The sequence below is a fragment of the Ctenocephalides felis genome, unplaced genomic scaffold (genome assembly GCF_003426905.1).
Source record: "Ctenocephalides felis isolate EL2017-DRISC unplaced genomic scaffold, ASM342690v1 CF-g0.4_SCAFFOLD_03570, whole genome shotgun sequence".
NCBI classification, from domain to species: Eukaryota; Metazoa; Arthropoda; class Insecta; order Siphonaptera; family Pulicidae; genus Ctenocephalides; species Ctenocephalides felis.
The window spans coordinates 26177296-26191284 of NW_020539724.1; the positions used below are offsets into that span (position 1 = coordinate 26177296).

General features: G+C 34.1%; 1 protein-coding gene across 1 annotated transcript; it reads right to left on the reverse strand.

Annotated features, from left to right (window-relative positions):
- Positions 1-3997: 3997 nt before the first annotated feature.
- Positions 3998-5047, reverse strand: LOC113382961 (V-type proton ATPase subunit F 1). Its single transcript, XM_026621217.1, has 4 exons — positions 4838-5047; positions 4678-4759; positions 4337-4542; positions 3998-4262 (listed from the first exon to the last, which is right to left on the reverse strand). The coding sequence occupies exons 1-4, from the start codon at positions 4886-4888 to the stop codon at positions 4230-4232; spliced, it is 372 nt and encodes a 123-aa protein (XP_026477002.1). The 5' UTR covers positions 4889-5047; the 3' UTR covers positions 3998-4229.
- Positions 5048-13989: the final 8942 nt, after the last annotated feature.

The following is a 13989-nucleotide window of genomic DNA, read 5'->3' on the forward strand; positions in this document are numbered from 1 at the left end:
AATTTGGGTATTTCGATTGTTGCCAGACGGGATTTTGAAATGAATTCAGATGGGAAATCTTTACTTTTAGAAATAGAGAAAGTAGTATTTACAACAGAAATAGGTTTTTCAATGTACTTTATCTCCGCGTATAATTGTTCCACGGATAGGAGGGCAGCATAATCCGGCGGTACGAAACTGAAATTTTCCAATGAATTTAATTTATTAATATCGTCTGTAAGTTTTATAAATTGATCTCAAACGTTATCTAACATCATCAGGTTCGTACAGAATTGTTGCTTGCTTGACGCATTTTCCACATTTCTGCTCAAGTCGTACGTCTTTTGTACAATCGAAAAATACTTTTTTCGTTTTGAAATTAGTCGTGCGACTTCAACACTGGCAGATACACTCTTGGGCGGCATATTCAGGAAAGGTTACGATTATGTAATAAACTTAGAAATATAATGACTTTACCTTGATGTCCGGTAAATGCAATTTTATATACTCGAAAATTGGTACTTTGTTCCAGAATCGGCAACTTGTAGAAACTCTCAATTTTAATTGATATCCGGCTCGAAAGGACCAAAATGTGGTGTCGCCTTGATTAGATAATCAGACCCCACGGAATCGCTGGTATTTCTGAATATAGACTGTATGAAAACTAAAAACGTTTTTTTTTTCTTATAATAACAAACTAAAAAATGACTTCACCTTAAATGATAAAAGAAAACTTAACAAAAAAACTTCTAAACTGAATCAAAGAAGGAGAGCAAACTGAAAGCATAGTGATAACGCACTGGAAGCGAATTGAACACGGAACTGAAAATGCACAATACCCAAACTGGATAGAACCCGAACTGGAAACGAACTAGAACGAACTGACCTCATATTGGAAGCAGAAGTCAAAAGTTTTGGAAGGAAAGAGACAGGTAGTCTGGATTAGAATGGAATAATTCGGTAATTCGGTTGGCATATTGCAAACTCGAGATGGCGACTATATTGTGGTGATAATTATCATCAAAACATGTGAATATTCATTGTGGCGTCACCAAGTACTGAATTTTAATAATGCACCTATTCTGACAGCAAACATTGTGTTTTGACATTCAATCATTTGTCATCAACAACATTTGAAGTTTTCTACAATTATATTGCATAATAGTATGGAACAGATATAAAAAATGTCAAAAAAAATTATCTTCGTTATATATTGTACATCATACTTAGTCTTGATATAATAAATATGAAAGATTTTAATTATTATTATTATTATTTTTTGTTACAATTTATTTTTGTTAATCAAGACTTTAATGTCAAAGATTTTAAATGTAGCAGTATTTGGCTTCTTAAATAATTATACCTAATCAACCAAACTTGTGCGCACAATATTCATGTTTGCCAGTATATTCTTCAGTTCATATTAAACCATTAAACGAATGTTGAATAACATTGAATTCCGATCTTAACAGGACAAACCTTTCGAAGAATCCTACTATATCATAACAAAAATCCAATATTGCAAATAACAAATTACTGAGTAAATAAAAAATTAGTACAAAACAATTACTAAATATAAAAGATAAAGAATCGGAAACAAAAATTAGGTAACCATAAATTTATTGCCATTTAAATATATTATTCAATTTTTGTCTTCTTCTAAAACTTTGACAACAATGCCAAAATAAGGTCATTAAAATAAAATTCATTAAATTCTAATATTGTCTAGGAATAAGGTTTTCAAGTTAAGTTTCGACAGTTGCGACACTTGTTTTGACAGTAGCTAGCAGGCCCTATTATCTCAGTACAAAATCCGCGTTCACAACGCATAGTTCCAGTCACGACCGCTAGGCGCAAATTTGGCGCTAGTGAGCCGATGACAAGTTTGACAGGTTAGTAATTCACGAGCAATATGTACCAGAAATGTCAAAATTTTGTTTTGATTCTTATTGTGATTGTTGTGTTTACAAGTGTTTTATAATTGTTTATACGGTTTTATTTGTGATTCAAACAAAATCTATAACTCTTAAATGAAGAGGATATAAAGCAATTGTTAAAGCAGTGTATATAATAAAAATTTAATCACAATACATTTTGGGAGCAAGCTAGGGGCTCTTTTATAAGAAAAGCAAGGCTCTTCTAACTTTTCAGAATTGTATTAAACTTTGGAGGCTCTTAAATATATATGGAAAAGCATAAATAGACTAGACTTTACATTTTTTAGGAACGCCACTGAGTTAATGAACGAAATCCAATTGCCGTGCAAGATGATAAAATAAGTTAATTTAATGCAGCAGTTTTTTGAATATTCAAGATAAAATCAAGAGCCATTTAGCATGACTGGATTTATCGCAAAGAATGTGCTGAAAAGTGACAAATCTTACTTGGAATGATTATTAGTTAATAAAGTAATGCACAGACACTATAATTTAAACATGATGTTTTGTGTTCACAACATTATTGGTAGTGAATAATGAATGATTATCCACTTGAAGGCAGGAATCCTGTAATTCGTTAATCTTTTTATTTTTCCTTTTTTTTAAATAAATATGTTTGTTGCAACATATTGCTATTTACTTTGATATCAATTTTAATATATGTATTATTGTTTGGTATGTTTTGTTATTGTATAACAATGTCAATATAAGACTATTGTAATGCAAAATTTAAATACAAATAAATTATTTTTAAAATTGACAATTTTCTTTTATTTCTAATTTTGGCGCTTTAATTTGAATGCATTTTGGAGCACGAGGCTGCCGAGCGACATGCGATTAAAGCGCCATCACCCAATATTGCGGTCGTGACTTTCCCTAGCTCTCTGAACGCAAATACCGCGAGAGAGAAACGTCTATATTAGTATATTGTCTAGGGTAGCTAGGGTTTTAAATGCTCTGCTATTGGTATGCCTGCTCAGAAGAATATCTGATTTTTTTAATGTTGGTACAGTGATTTTCTTCGTTTCAGCACTATTTTAACCGGTGTTTAGAGCCATGTGTGTGAACCGTCATATGAAAGACTCAGAGTTATAATATTAGAATAGGGTAATTAGACAATATTAGAATATGGTATATTCATAAAGACGTTTCTCTCTCCCGATTTTTACGTTCAGAAGAGATACTTAGAGGGTCCTCCGCTCAAACGCGAAGGCGCTGCTTTTGGCATTTAAATAATGGCGCAAAATTTGAAATGAAAATTAATAAACTTTAGTAATCGGGTATGTGAAACACCCACATAATACATCCAGTGTTATATATTATAATAGATATACAATTAAATCGAAATATAAATCAACAAAAACATGCATGATACATAATATACTGGTATAACTTCACAGTTTTTTAACTTCCTAATATAAACATTTAGTAAAATTTAGTGAATAATGCATAATAGTGTTAGTTCATTACATCGTCTGTCATTCTTAACTCTCATTAACTCATAATTATCCTGTGCAAAATTTGACATTCTTAAGCAATCATTTTTTTCTAAGTATATTCAGATCTGTGTAAAGTGGTAATTCAATTTCAAACAGCTGGAAGATTTCTAAATATTATGTCTTTCTTGTAGAAGCTCTTACTTGATTACTTACATAATTTCCTAGAACTGGTCACTTTCCTTAAAGTTTAATATGATTAGACCAATCTGTCAATGCCCTAGGTAGTACATAATTATATCCTGTATCTGAGTTCGAAGCTGTTCTATTCATATTGTCAAAGTGCTATATTTGAGAGCAATTGATAATGAAGTCTTTATTAACAAATGTACAAACATAAAGGAACAGAAGAAAAACGTTTTGTCAACTGACACAAAATAAACACTGGCGTTTCTTAGTAACCAACACAAAACATTTGACAATACTTTTTCATCAATTCACTAGCACTAAATTTGCAACTACCATAGGACCCCGAAGTAACTCTTCTGAACACGAATTTTATTCTGAGATAATAGGCCCTGGTGTAATTTTTAATTATATATAATCGATAAGCTTCTATGAAAAGAATAAATATTCTCTGTCCACTTATAATTACAATACAAACTAACTTATTTATATCCATACATGCAATAATGACAAATAATTATCTTTAACTTACTAATTTCTTTTCAACAAATACATTTATTTTAAATATATTACATCTGGAATGACATAAAATGCTCTAGAAATAATAACAATTGAATAACATGCCTAGAACAATACAATCTTTAGTTGTTTTAACATAAGAGGTACCATCTGCTTTAGTTGGCAGAAACATTTAAGCAACCATGTCATCAGCACTAAACATCCCCTATTAAAAATACAATTTTAATGAGTATAATTAAAGTAGATAATAGAAAGTTGTAAGAACAAAACAAAACTTACTTTAGCTCGTCTTAGAATTGAGTCTTTAGATGCATCATAGGGATGATCCTTAGAAGGAATCTCCAACACTGCAGGCACTGGAGATGTGTGATTATCAATTACATGACGAATTAATTCAGCAACATTTTGGTTAATCAGTATTATGTCAATATCATCACGCTTCAAAAATCTCTTGAAGCATTCTTCTATTTCACTGACAGGAGTATCTATTTTAGAAACAAGTTGTATTTAGTCATAATAAAATAATAACCACCGAGCTATAAAAACAATATACTTGATTAGATTTGCAAACAATTTAAAACTATTGTGATATGAGGTATTTAATTAAATCATATACTTGCTTTTATCAACTACCATGAAATTTGGGTGTCGATTTTTATTGATTTCGCCAACTCCTCCCAGTAGAAAGCCTACGCAAGTGTCCTTTTAAGAAAAATCACATGACATTATCATATGATATGAAGCTATAGTGAAAAATAATATAATTGTGTATGAACTTACTTCATCTCCAATAACAGAAATCAGTTTTCCTTTTATAGCTGAATGTGCCATTTTCAACTTGCAAAATTAATTTATTTTCAGAACTATACAACTATAAAATTACGATGTTCTGACTTTCCTAGACTATGTGACTTATGAAGCAACCAATGACAGATGCAATCGCTCTATTGACAGTATATATGTTTCAGAACGCCCATAGAGTGAGTGAGCAGAGAGACTGTCAATCTGTCAGTGCAGGCAAAGATTGTCCACAGCATAGATAAATAAACATAAATAGATCGCTACCTCAGGCCATTTGACGTTACCTCCATTTAATTTATGCAGCGATCTGAAGATGACAGCACTTGTACAGTATATAAATTAACCGCTGGTATTATTCCTAGATATGGTTCGTATACGTAATTTAAAATAAGAAAATCTGAATAATTTCTTATATTGGAAATGAGAATAAAACATACAAAGCACAAAATATGTTTTCAGATATAACACAAACATATTTTTACATAGCATTTAAAATTAGTAATGAAATGTTCATAAATATAAAATGAGTGCGCGTAAGGTTCACACGCGATTGAAATAAAGCTTTTTTGTTTTCACAGGTTTTCATTTCAATTATTAATAAATACATCATATAACAATTTTGAATAATGTTTATGTAGAATTTATGTTAAAAGTTTATGTGAATAATAATACAACCGTTTATGCAGAAGGATAAAAACAGACTGACTGATTATATATTCTTTAACTAATCACATGCATTACAAATATTATTAAAAATCACTTGTTTTACATAAAACAAAAGACAAACATATATACATAAACATAGTAGACACAGAGCGTTTAGTATCAAACTTCAACACCCCCACTATAGGCTATGTGCGAAGGCATGGAAGGGGAAGTCAAATCGACCGAAGCGTTCGTAGTGGCTAACTTGGAGCACTAAAAGGGGCTATTATAAACAAAATTTTAAACAAAAACACATAAAATATTTATTTATTTCAAATTTAAATAAGATAATTAAAAATAAACCACCATGTCTGTTGTGTAGTGGGTTGTAGAAATACCAGCAGAAAAAGTGACTGCAAATTCTATACATTTTCTACAGCTAAGTGGAAAGAAAATCAACGGGAAAAGTGGATCGCAGCGGTTAGAAGAATAAAGTAAGTATCATAACCTTATTGTTATAAAAATACAATTTGGAGTATTATGAATAGTTGTAAAATTGTTATGTTTAGAAAAAGAAAAATTATAAGTCAATAAATTGTTGTATTATCAAAATTTAATGCTTACTAAAAAAATGTTTTGTAAAACAATGTAATTAATACAAGCCTGAAATAATGAAAAATACATATTTATATATTGTATATTGATTATGTATAACTATTATCTATATATTAATTACATTTTATTATATAATAATTGTAATTTTATGATTAAAAGAAAAATAAAAGTTATCACATAGCGAAAAAATGTTTATTTTGCAAACAGTTTAATTAATACAATGCTGAAATAATGCGAAATATATATTTGTAGTGTTGATGGATCACCGTGGGTTCCCAAGCCCTATGATCGCATTTGCAGTGAATCGGTCGAGGTATTGAGTCCTACCTACTTGTCAACTTGGTCTTGTCTTTATAATAATGTCTAAATTATGTCTTTATAATAGTGTCTAAGTCTTTAGTTTGACCAAAAAAATGAGTAAATTAATTTATTATTTACTTATTCTATTGATAAAATACTATTTATCATTATTATATTGTTTTTATTAAGAACTATTCCGAGATTATGACATAAGCTTTGAGGCACTTAACCTTAAAATTATTTACTGCATTTCTTTATTTAATTAATCATTATACTTAACTATGTTTTAAGTACGTTGAAGTAAATTTAATAATTTCAATAAACATTCAGCGTTCACATTATTACTGTATCTTGTTTATTATTATTTATAACAATTATTTAATATCTTTTTTCTTTAACAAACATGTAAAACCCATGAAAACCACACACTGATACCCCCAATTAGTTCATATTTAATACGGCGCTGCAGTCACGCTCGGAGCGAATACTAAACAACTTGTGTACTCATACCTAACAGCTTTAAAAACTTCAAATGTTTATGTACACTTAAACACCTCGTGAATATATCAGCAGGCATATCTATTGTCTGCACATACTTCAGATCGATTACACCATCTGCAATTGCTTCCTGATGAAATGATGTCTTACATCAATGTGTTTTGACCTTTTGTTAAAAAACTGGATTGTTTGAGAGTTTTCACGCGGACTCGTTATCAATGCAAAAACATACATTCTCATCTATTTCGGTTAATTCCATTAACAAACCTTTTAAGTATATCGCTTCTTTGGAAGCACCTGTCACTGCCATGCACTCGGTCTCTGAAAATTGTTACACGCATACTTTCTTTTTCTTTTAGACTTTCTTGTTTCTATAACATTTTGTTCATGATCACTGCCAGCATTTTGATTCTTTTCTTCCGTTACATGCTGCATTTCATTAACCCACACTGAAACATTGTTCACTACTGATTCTATTGGGTTCTTGCTAGGCACATATTCAATATTTTCCAGTACTTTTACTGCTCTTGATCCTTTGTGTTTAAATGGCAATCTAGTTTGCTTTCCTTTACAACCAACTATACAATTATTTATGTCTGATGTTGCCTTCTCGGATATGGTGAGTCCTTTCGCTAAGCCTTTACTCGATTTACACAAATCTGTTTTATTTATATGTCCTAACCGTCTATGCCATATATTTCCTGACTTAGGATCTGTAACTAACAAACAATTAATATTTTTTGTTATGAGTTTATATACTCCACCTGTAAGTTCCGCCACTGCAACCAAAGTGTTATCTTTGCTATGAATTTTGCATTTATTATCATTGAATACAACCCTGTTACCCTTTCTGGTATGAGCGCTAACAGATAAGATAATAAATTAGCTGACAATTGTGGTAAATATTGAGCATCCTGTACTTCAACATCATAAACTTGACCATAAATCTCTGTCCTAAGAGAAACGCTGCCACAAGACACTACCTTCATTTGCATATTGTTAGCTGTCCTTATTTCCTGCACATCAGGTTTCTTGTAGTATTCTCTTAAAGTCTTACTGTCATTCACAAGATGAATACTGGCTCCAGAATCAACATACCAATCTGTTTTATTGTAACTACCAGTTGAAAAAACTCTGTTAAATGCATTTTTATCAGGCTCATTATTCACAGTATTGAAACGACATTTATTTTTATAATGGCCAAGTCGTTTGCATTAAAAACACCTAACTTCCTTTTTAGTATCAAAATTATTGGAGTTTGAATCTTGGCGCTGCTTGTACCTGCCATTTTGTTTTGCTACAAAGGCGCTCTCATCATTATTAACCGCAACATCGCTTCCTATGTCCAGCAGCTTCGTTTTTATTGCGTCCGTTGCAATGGCTATACCGGAATGCTCAATCGCCATAATCATCGGCGAAAACTTTTCCGGCAATCCTGCCAAGAGCAAAGAGCCTATCCACTCATCATCAATATTAAATCCATTTCCCCTCAATCTCTGCCCTGTTTCTATTATTTGATTGACATATGAGCTCATTGATTCACAATTAATTATTCTAGTAGAAATTAATGTCCTTAAGAGATTAATTCTCCGAGTGAAACCTGAATCACTATACATTGCCTTTAATTTTGACCATAGCTGGGTTGAGGTTTTTGTTTCTTTTACATGTACATATAAACTTGTATCTAATGTTAATATCAATTTTGCTCTCGCCTTTTTATCCTTGATCACATCAATTTCCCGTGCTGCCCCGTGCTTTGGCTCTACAATGCATTCTGCTAAATCTTCTAAGATTAGAAAATTTTCTGCTGCAAACGCCCAAGGGTCATATGTTTCACGTCCTTTTAACTTCGGTACATTCACCAAGTATCCCGACGACATAATGATTAAAAAAGCACTAAATTGTTATTCAATAAACTTTAAAAACATGGGATCTGGGCCCATAACCTGTAGAATTTATGTTAAAAGTTTATGTGAATAATAATACAATCGTTTATGCAGAAGGATAAAAACAGACTGACTGATTATATATTCTTTAACTAATCACATGCATTACAAATAGGTTCACGAAAAAAAAGGACTTGATACCTAGTTATCAGAGATTGTCATTTGTTTTTCAGTGAAGTGTCAATAGATTTTGTGAAATAAGTAATAAGTCCGGAATTGATTCTAAATCTTGCCTTTTTAAAGGCACCGGGCTTAATACTTACAAGGTAATATACACCTTGTTCAGTGTTCTAAATTTTAAAGGTGAACGTGCCTTTTGCTGACTCCTCTTTCCAAACACTGGGTCGGTGTTGGTAATGGTTAGAGTATAAGCGCATTTTAGAAAGTGATTTTTCTAAATTTATTTGGTTTAAGTACTTTTTATTTATTTTCTTAAAATCAGTGCCGAGTATATTGAAGAGCCCAAGGATATTCCCAGGCAGAAGCCTGGGAAGAAGATCAAAATGAGCATGGAGGTGCAGACCAGCGGTGCCCTCAAAAACAAATTCAATGCACTATCGGACCGATCGGACATGGATACAGACAGGGAGTTGAACGAATATAGAAAAGTGTCACGGAGAAAGAGAGCTAAGAAGAAGGAACCAGAGGGAAATGTTGGACAGCAGCCATCCGAGTCTGGCAATCGAGAATCACCGAACAAGTTAAGCAAAACACCTGAGAAAATACCACCCATCATCATCAAGGCAAACTTAGAATTGAAAACAATAAAGTACATCAGAGACACAACTAAGATCCAATTTAGATATCAGTTTTTCAACACGCAATTACACAAAATTTTTACAGATACAATCCAGGAACACGAGCAAGTTAAAAAGGTATTGAGAGAATGCCATTACCAATTCTACACATACTCGATGAGAAAAGATTTGCCGAAGAAAATTACAATGACTGGACTTCATCCTTCGATACCCGAAGCTGAAGTTTGCGAAGACCTCTTATTGAAAGGAATTAAAGTCAGACAAGTGATACAGATCAAACGAAAGTTATCGGATGGCAGCCAACATAAGCTGCCCATATACATTGTCTCTCTGGAGAAAGATCAAGACATGTCGGAGCTGAAGCAAATTAGTAACATTGGAGGGCACATCTTCTCTTGGGAGACATACAAGTCACAAAATAGGGCTCTACAGTGTCACAACTGTTTGAATTTTGGACACACATCGTACACCTGCGATATGAAGTACAGGTGTATAAAGTGCCTCGAGATGCACGCGCCAGGTGCGTGCAAGAAACTACTAACCGAGGCACCGATGTGTGTCAATTGTAAGAAAGAACACCCGGCGAACTATTCTCAGTGCTCCGCACTCCTTAATTTCATTGAGATGAAGGAAAACGATACTCTCAAGAGAAGAAAAGTATATGCGCCAGCTCCAACACCAATGCCACTGACAAGAAGTTTCTCGTCAGCTCTAAATCCGACAAACACCGGCCCTAACTTCAAACCTGATTACCCTCAACTCCCTGTCCCACGGACATCATACCGACCTCCGCTCCAGTCCACACTATCACCGGCCTGGCCTTCACCATCACCAAGACCAGCACCGATCCGGCCAACACCATCAACGGTCGAGTTTACAACCAACCAGCCAGATCCAGATCTCAACACTCCGGAAGGACTCTTTACTGCTATGGGCGAGATCAGGAAGCTATTTGCGGATCCCCAGGTAAAGCTTTTTTCAGTGAGCTATACAAACTGACAAAAACACTAAACACAAACATGACTTATAACGACAAATACACAACAATTTTGAACTTTCTTACATCATCACCATAAACCAATCGCAAGACTTACAAATAATGCATTTCAATTCTAATGGACTTAAAAACAACATTGACGAACTGAGACAGACGATAACAAAATACGATCTGGACATAGTACTGATTAACGAGACACAACACACATCTTGGAACTGTAACTTCAACAACGCGAACGGAAACAGACTTTACGAATACCTGACCGAACACAACACCACAGACGCACAACTACATTATCCTGACACGCCGACCAGATACGCCACCGTACAGACGCACCACCGCAGTACGATCGATTTGGCATTGACAAAAAATCTACACGTAACATCCGAACCCATAACAAGAACACTTTTCAACTCCGACCATAATCCAGTTTTCATGACCATTTCAGACAGACTAGACGTCGACCAGACTCCCAAACGCAAATTTTTAGATTACACCAGAGCCAACTGGCCAATTTTCAGAGACATCATCACATACAACACACGACACACTATGCCAATCGATACCAACACTGACATTGAGGAGGCTGTAACACACCTTACACTGACAATCACAGACGCCGTACAACAGACTATACCGACACTAGACTCAAGAACAACACCAGCTAACGACTTGCCAGAACACATTTTATTGAAAATACAACTTAAAAATCATACAAAGAAACTGTGGCAACGTACCGGTGACAGACTACTCAAGGAACATGTTAACAGACTGACAAAAATTATTTCCAACGAAATACGTGACCACCGAAACAGCACTTGGACCAAAAGACTCGAGAACATAAATACTGACCCACACAAAATTTGGCAGACAGCAAAAAGACTGACGCAAAAACCAACATCCATACCTCCACTCAAATTAACTGACAATAATTACGCAACGACACCAGCAGACAAGGCGGAAATATTGGCAAAAAACTTTGAAAACATACATAAACAAAATGCCAATATGTCAAACGCAGACCTGAAACAAGACGTACACGAGACAATTCAAGACTTCACTGACCTCCACAGGGACAAAGACTTACGAATAGACCCTGCCACAGTTTCCGAAATAAAGACAATAGTTAAAAAATTACCGAACAGAAAAGCACCAGGACCGGACGGACTACAAAACATAATACTTAAACAACTGCCGACAAACGCCTACATTTTACTTACGCGCATAATAAATAGACTAATGACAAAAGGTTGCTTTCCCGCTTCTTGGAAAACCTCCATCATATTTCCAATAGTGAAGCCAAGGAAACAGCCAGACATACCACAGAACTACAGACCGATCAGCCTCCTCAACACAATGAGTAAGGTAGCCGAAAAGGTACTACTCAAAAGACTTAACAAACACATAAGACACAACAAAATTATACCTGACACACAATACGGATTCAAAAAACGACACTCTACACTACACCCACTGACAAAACTCATAGAAAATACAGTACTCAACTTCAACAGACGAAACCATACCGGATTGGTGTTACTCGACTTTGAGAAGGCATTTGACACCATCTGGATGGACGGACTTGTACATAAACTTATCCAACTCAACTTTCCACCGTACATAACGAGAACTTTACACTCATACCTTTCAGACCGTAACTTCACTGTACAAGTAGACAACGGACTTTCGACGGTTAAACAAGTGACGGCGGGAGTACCGCAGGGCTCGATCCTGGGACCATCCTTGTTTAACGTCTACATTCACGACATACCCACTGACGCCGACACAACGTTACTGACGTTTGCTGATGACACTGCCATATACAAATCATCACGATCACCGACGCTACTGACTACAAAGATACAGACACACATAGACAAGCTGATGAAATATACTGACAAATGGCAGATTAAAATCAATCCGCAAAAGACGGAGGCAATTTTATTTACAAAGAGCCAAAATGCCATGACTAGACTGACTGACTTGGACAAAATTAAAGTATTGGACTGTGAAGTTGAGTGGTCGAAGGATGTCAAATATCTTGGTGTGACCCTGGACCATAGACTCAGCTTCACAAAACATATTAATACAAAAATTGGACAGGCTTACGGGATGTTGAATCTACTGAGACCTCTCTTGAACCAGAACAGCCCGCTAAGCGTGAAGAACAAGCGAACACTTTACTTGACACTAATAAGACCGATACTGACATACGCATACGGCATGGAACGCGACGACTAAGACTAACTTACGAAAACTACAGACATTACAAAATAAGACACTACGACTCGTACTCAACAAAATAAGGAACCCACTGACTAGACATTACTACTCTTCAAAATACATACACAAACAGACTGACTTACCAACCATACTAGACTTTATAAAAAAGCTCACTGAGAATTTTTATCTAAAATGTGGGGATCATCCTAATGTTAACATCGCGGGCCTCGGCCAATACACAAGAGACGATATTTGGTATGGCAATCACGCCATGCCAAAATATATACTGATCGACCCATAGCGGTAATTGATACTTGGATGAGAATAAATCTTTTATTTTTGTTTTTCTTTTTATTTGTATAATTAACTATTATTATAAATATTGCTTTGTGGTTTTTTTTTTGGGAGAAAAAGTTTCTTTCCCCTTTTTTGCCACACGATTTGTCAAAAAGTTTTACATATACTTTAATTATTGTTTGAAAAACCAAATCCAATGAAGGATACAATACCTACGGGTAATAAACCCATGTTATAATATGCAATGTATATACTTTTATATATTGAAATATATAGTCTTTGAATTGAAAAAAAAAATGCATTACAAATATTATTAACAATCACTTGTTTGACATAAAACAAAAGACAAACATATATACATAAACATATACATAGTAGACACAGAGCGTTTAGTATCAAACTTCAACAGTTTATTAGTAAAATTGTATAATTAATAATAAAATGTTCATAAATATAAAAAGAGTGCGCGTAAGGTTCACACGCGATTGAAGTAAATAGTAAAACTTTTTTGTTATCACAGGATGCCATTTTAATTGTAAATAAATACATCATATAACAATTTTGAATAATGTTTATTAGTAATATGGCATAATTAATAATGAAATGTTTATAAATATAAAAAGAGTACGCCTAAGGTTCTCACGCGATTGAAGTAAAACTTTTGTATTATGACAGGATGGTGGGCTCGCCCGTAGGTAAGCGGTTGAGAGCGATGGGACTTGTTTCAGAGGTCCCGGGTTCGATACCCACTTCGAGCAGCCTGTTGTCAGGCAACAGTGACAACGATTTTCACGTGGAAATATAAATAGCAATATGTTTCCAAGTGAAAATAGCCCTCACCCGGCATTGTTG

Bases quoted from the DNA above. Each gene is read 5' to 3' on its own strand.
- LOC113382961 (XM_026621217.1), bottom strand. From the start codon at position 4,888: ATGGCACATTCAGCTATAAAAGGAAAACTGATTTCTGTTATTGGAGAT. The intron at 4,543-4,677 runs GCAAGTATATGA...TTTCTAAAATAG, and splicing joins TTTCATGGTAGTTGATAAAA to ATACTCCTGTCAGTGAAATA. The intron at 4,263-4,336 runs GTAAGTTTTGTT...TATTTTTAATAG, and splicing joins CAATTCTAAGACGAGCTAAA to GGGATGTTTAGTGCTGATGA.